This window comes from Struthio camelus, chromosome 11, assembly GCF_040807025.1.
Source record: "Struthio camelus isolate bStrCam1 chromosome 11, bStrCam1.hap1, whole genome shotgun sequence".
NCBI lineage: Eukaryota > Metazoa > Chordata > Aves > Struthioniformes > Struthionidae > Struthio > Struthio camelus.
In genome coordinates this window covers 28,832,480-28,838,596 of record NC_090952.1, presented here as the reverse complement: position 1 = coordinate 28,838,596, position 6,117 = coordinate 28,832,480, and the positions used below count along the sequence as shown (strand labels likewise).

The 6,117-nt window shown below is 45.4% G+C and overlaps 1 protein-coding gene across 2 annotated transcripts in view; it reads right to left on the bottom strand.

Moving 5' to 3' along the window:
• Window positions 1–102: 102 nt before the first annotated feature.
• The window catches only part of OPHN1 (oligophrenin 1), an 87,849-nt gene continuing 81,834 nt past the window's right edge, over window positions 103–6,117 (bottom strand). For both annotated transcript variants that reach the window (XM_068956703.1, XM_068956704.1), the window contains 4 exons: window positions 3,799–3,964; window positions 3,044–3,094; window positions 2,153–2,203; window positions 103–1,742 (listed from right to left, as the gene is read on the bottom strand). In XM_068956703.1, the coding sequence (XP_068812804.1) occupies window positions 2,161–2,203; window positions 3,044–3,094; window positions 3,799–3,964 (260 nt within the window). In that variant the 3' untranslated portion in view covers window positions 103–1,742; window positions 2,153–2,160. The remainder of the gene's footprint in view (window positions 1,743–2,152; window positions 2,204–3,043; window positions 3,095–3,798; window positions 3,965–6,117) is intronic.

Sequence of the window (6,117 nt, the reverse complement as noted above, 5' to 3'; positions counted from 1 at the left end):
TCCTGATGCCGTTCGCGCCTCCCTTCTCCTTACGAGAGGGTGCAGCAGAGCAACCAAAAGGGCTGATATTAGCTCTAAAAAGCTCCAACATGCCAGTCTGTGTAAAACAGTCGAGATGTTGACATCGCTTACTCTTTTTTTTTTCAAAGCCACCTTTACATGCCTCTGCTCAAAGTGCGAGCAGAGGGGTGAAGAGCTCGGGCACAGCTGAAATCGGGGGAGCGGCAGCACCGTTTACACAACACTTGTGTGTGCCGCGAACGCCAGAAGCACACTCAGTAATAAAGCAGATGATACACACTAGACGCACGCACAAGCACCAGGAGACAGCACTGAAAGCATCGCCGCAGCATCCCACCAGCAAAGCTGCGCCAGGCAGAGCGTGGCGTTCGCAGCGGCATGGAGCACCGGGGACGCTTGGACCCCGGCTCTGGGAACGAGTCAGAAACGCTCCCCGGGCACAAGGAAAACCATTCGAAACAGGGAAGCTGCCTGCGGGCTGGTGGCAGAAAGCAGGGAAGTCGCTTGTTGCCTATTTACAGGTAAACGCTACGGCTCAGGAAATGAGCCTGATGTTAACAGGAACCACCAAACAAGCCTGCGTTGCTAACAGAGGCGCTAGGAATGGTCCTGGCGAGGAGAAACACGTATCCCTTCCAGAGCATGACTGCTGCTGAGGAAAAGGGATTACAGCAAATAAGAAAGTGGGTGCCTCTTAGAAGAACGGTGGGTTTTGCCCCACATTGAGCGAGTTCCAGTTGCTCCCCACTCCCCAGGCTGGCCCAGAGCGAGAGCCGTGCTCCCCACTTGGTCAGCAGGAAGCAGCTCCTCATGGGGAACCGGCCCCGGGAGCGCAGGGGCTGGCCTGCTTCGCCCGGTCGCGCTCACTGAAGGTGACAGACCTCCCCGGTGCCCCCTCGAACGCCTGCTTCTGGCAGGGGGGTGGCTCCCAGTAAGTAATTCACACAAAACCCCTTGGACAACTGTGTTTCCCACCACACAGGATATCTGTTTCTCAGTACAGAGGCATGCTGATGAAGTAACGAGGCAAAGAGAATTCCCATAAAGCTCAGCATGACAATCCCATCCCCCATTCCCCCAATTCCTCTCCTGCCTGCCTTAGTACAAGCAGTATTTTCAGTAATACATACTACTCAAACATTGAAAAACACATTATAGCTTACTTAGCAAGGAAAAGGTAACATATTGGAAGGAGCTTCTCATGACAAGGAGGGCCAGCTCAAACTTCAGTCCGTTCTGTCCCTGCACCCAAGCACTGGGAATCAGTTCCTTGCATTTCGACTGCAGTGTCTCTGCAAGATCCCCCTTGCCAAGGCAGATTTCACAGAAAGTGAACAGGTAAATAGCTGCTCTCGTCCTCTGCTGTCCCTTCCATGCCTCATCGGATGTCCTCTGCTGGCTTTCACCCAACAGTGCAAATCCTGCTGGTCACCTGGGCGGGCAAACAACGAGCATCTTTACACATGGCCTGTGTAGAGAAGAATGATGGAAGGACTGTGAACGATTCAAAGCAAACAAGTAGGTAGGGTCTTCTCTCCATTTTTATTTCCCTCTCTTCTAATTTCTTGAGCCACTTAAGACAGCATGCTCTGAAACTATCGTCCGGTAAGACAGCTGCTCTCCAGGGTCATACGAACTGGGAAAAATCTTAGCTGTGAGATGTCCATTTCACAAGCACAGAAAATCTCCTGGGTCCAGCCGGGCTTCGGTGGTTAAAAAGTCTGAAAGAAGGAAACAAGCATGGTAGCATGCAACAGCGAAAATTCCTCAGTGAGAGCAAAATCACAGCCAGAGCACAATCATACTTCAGCACCTGCATTTCATAGCGCTCATGTTTAGCCCCAGCTGTCACAGTTCCACTGGGAGGCAGCGCAGAGAACAGCAGAATGCTGCAACCTGGCAGCAGAACGAGCTGATTTACTCCATCCTGCCATACCACCATCCACATACAGAGAGAGAACAGACCACTTCTGGTCATTCTCTCTCCTTCTGCAACGGTCTCCTGCAGGAAGAACATTTCTCCTGCTCTCTTTTTTGAGGTCCACAGTGCCTCCACTTGACTCCCACCACCCAATTTGTTGAACTTGTGCTAAATGTGTGCTTTTGGTTGATTACGGTTATTAACACATACCTTTAACCTCAGCTGTCATCACCTGGGAGCCTGCCTTGTGGTGATGAAGAACTATGCACAAGGAAGCAGAAGACAAGATAAAAAGAAATGAATACAATAAGCAAGCCTAAACTCAGATCCGAGAATCTAAATAGAGGGAGGGTTAACCAGTCAGGCCAGTGATATGTTTTCCAGTACGTCAGAAGAAATCACTGTCAGCCCTAGGAGATACTCAACATTCGTCAGCTTTGAAAGACTTGAACGCAACCCTGCTTGCACTTTTGGCAGAGGTCAGTGATTTTTTGAGAGCAGGACACTGAAGCTTATTTGAGCAGATACTACCCTAAATGCAATTTACTACCACAGGGCATGTCACCCCAGTCTAGCTGGGAGGGCTGACGTTGATGCCAAAGCCATCACCCTGTTACACCGTATCTATTTGTGGAGGAACTGTGTGCTGCACATAGGTTATGAGTAGGTATGTTCTTGCGCCTGGAGACTACCTCGCACTTGCAAGAAGGAAACTGCTGTGATCTAACCAGCCTTTCTCATCTCTCCTATGATCTCTCTCATCTCTGCCCGTCACAAAGGCTGACAAATAAGTACAATATGCACTACGCTAACTTGGATTGACACACATGACGAGGTGAATCCATAAATATGTTTATTACTTAGCAGATTCATATTCGAGCTACAAAATCTGTATCTGAATTTATGAATATTTTGTACCTTGTGCTTTTTGTTTAGCTCCAGGGCTTTAGCTGAGACCTATCTCCTACCCAGGAATGCGACAGACAAGAAAGCAAGAGTTTGGGGCTTCCTGAAATGACTAGCTCTGCTTTAGAGGAAGAATCGTCCTATACAGAGGGCCTGCTTTTATTTACATGCCAGCTTTAGTTTCAGGCTTCTTACTTGCTGGTTCTTCGGGAAGCTGTCTCAAAGAACTTTGTCCTTGAGGCCACTCTGTAAACAGAAACAGGAAAAGTCATTTCAGTTGTCTGAGGATAAGGCAATTTGCTAGCTAGACATTATTTGTGTCAAGGAAAAGAGCAGTAGCATAAGATGATGTTGAGAACAATTGCCCATCACTTTCTAACAAAATCTTCTCTGTCTGAAGCAGCTACCATGCTCCTCTTGCTCTCAATTCCATTTCACTCTTCCCTCACGCAATTCAGACCAGAGACGGCACTTGATTGCTCACTGGGGGAGGATTGCCAGCAGACATTTGCAGTGACCATACCAGGCAACCGGCTGCTAGAGCCTTCAGCAGCCTCACACGGATGACACGGGAACGAAAATCGTACCTGTGGTTAACGTACTGAGCAGCGAGCTCAGCGACAAGACCCAGGTTCCAGCCTCCCAAACCTATCCTACACTCTGTGGCTGATATCCTGGTATACTTAGTCACCTTTTTTTACTCCCATCGCAGCCAGGAGAATTTTTGTGTGGTTAAGAACGGAAAAAAATCTGATGATGAAGCTGATTTCCAACCAACTTTCTTAAAAGAAATCCAAGCTGGATCAAGCCTTTCATTCTTGCCCCCACTACTTTCTCCCAGGCTGACTTTCACTCCCACTGCACACTTTCTAAAGCCCTTCACAGGTCACAAGGCGCTGAACTGCTCACCCGCAGGTATCTGCGTCGCCCGAGAGAGGCTGCTCACTTACACAGAAGAAGGCATTTCCTCTGCTGCTCCTGCTATCAGATCTGGCTTCTGCTCCAGCTTCTGAAGGACAGGAGTTCTGCACGGTGGGTCTGGAGGTCTGACTGGGGGACGTGTTATCACAGGCTTATCACCATGAGATCGTGGTTTGGGAACACCGTCACACTCACCTGCAGGGTCAAAGATTAAAAACACTACGTCTGAAACTTTGCTAGGGGACTAGAAGTTTGTGAGAATGCATTAAACGAGTTAGTGGACTCAGAAGCCTGCTACTCCAATAGCCTCCTTCTGACAGTGGCCACTAGTCAGAATTCAGCGAAAGAGAGGGAGGAAGAAGGCAGTTCTCAATCCACCTATCCCAGCACAGCCCTTCCTAACAGTAGAAAGAGAGGCTGATATTGGACCCTAGTGATGAAAAACTTGCTCTATTTACTGATTGTAAAGGTATTATTGGATGGCAACTACAAGTTTTCTTAACCAAAACCTGTGCAGCGCTACTCTTCAAAAGCAAGAGAAATAGCACAAATCAGAGATTACTGCAGTGCCTGAACCTCTGCTTCTCTAAGCTTTTATTTCAGAGACTAGGACTGCACTTTCCCCTCGTCCTTCCCTGGCTTTCTGCTCTCCTCTCAGGAGTATGTGGCTTGGCGGCCTTTCCTCCCCAAGATCCAGCTGATCTCATTATTCTCTTAACTCTTGATGACTTTGATCATTCAAGCCCTGACATCTCTAATGACCTCACTTTTCCTCCACTGCCCAGTACTCCAGAGAGTGTTTCCATATGAGAGCAATCATTGTGATCTTCTTTTATATAACCCAGAAACATCGTAAGGCTTGGGTTACTTCCCTTCCCTTTATTTTAGACATTTCCACAGCTAGGGAGTCCTGTTTCTGATAAAAATGAGTCTTTTTTTTTTTAAAGTGGTAAGATAATTAATTGCTGCAACGATTTAAGCAAGATCATGTCAATTCTTTACTTACTGTACTTTGGTCTGGTAGCTTAAAGAGCAGTCCTTAACTAAGTCTCTTCAGTCCTTGTAGAGGTAAATTTGGACCCCAAATTTTCTCTTTGATAAGTTGGTCCTTGAATTTCTCTGTAAAAAGGCCTGTTTTATAATCCTTCAGCCTATGAATCTTCTTAGTCTCTCCCGGTTTTTCAACATGATTCCCAAATTGTGGACACTAGAGCTCAATACAGTGTTCTAGCACCGATTTGCAAGTAACAACACAGATGTAATATAACTTTACTGCTAATTCAGTGTTCACTTATTTATACGTTCAAGATCATCACAGACAATTCTATTACGATGTCTCCAGGACATGCAGTCAGCACATTATAATGTAAAAACATAAAATTTTAAGTGCTAAATGTAGTTGATGTACAAGACAACTTTAAAAGCTACCTTACCATTCCAAAAGAAAATTTCTACTTACCATTTCTGTGAAAAATTTAAACAAAGCCAGTAGCATTAGTCAGCATTTTATGAATTTTATGTCTGTGCTATTTAGCCAGGCCTTTTATTCTTTCTCTTTATTGTACCCAGGAGTCATTTGTCAAGAACGCAGCCCAGTTTTTATTTTCTAAACACAGGACCATGAAGTCTGTTAAGAGTATGAAAGCACGTAAAAAGCACCAGAAAAAGCACAGGAAAAGCCGGCAAATTCCAGAAAATAATACATCTTCTTTATGTCCATTGTCTTGAGTATCTTATAAAACTCAGCACCAAATACATAATGTTACAGCAGTGCATACTAGCTCTCAAACTGCTTCCTGGCCTTGCAAAGGAGAATTTCTACCAACACACAGACACACAAATACATACGTGCATTCCTCCACTGAAATGGAGGATGCCAACTCAAATTTGGCTCCAAACTAATTACTTTTACATAAAATCAATTTCTGTATAAAGCTGATTAAAATGAAAATAGTTATATTTAATACAAAAGGACAAACTGTTGACATAAATGTTCCCTTAAGAGCCTTAATAAGCCAGACACCGTGTCTGTTGGTCTAAAGGACTCGACAGACAAACCGATCAGAAATTAAAACATGAAAGTGACTTTTGTTATTTTTCTTGTCTCTGCTGAGGAAAGAGCTAAATGTATGGAAAACTTTAATATTAGAGTACTTTTGGCTGTTCAGACTGGGCACAAATTACTCAACATTGAATTTTAATTTGATGAATTCACTGAGACAGGTCAAGCTCTGCAGATCCAGAGCCTTAGCTCCTGCTTTTAAAATCTACTTTATCTGACGCTCGTGGCAGCTATAAGGCTTCAGAAGACGAGGGTACAACATCAGCGTCAGACACTGCTTGCTGCT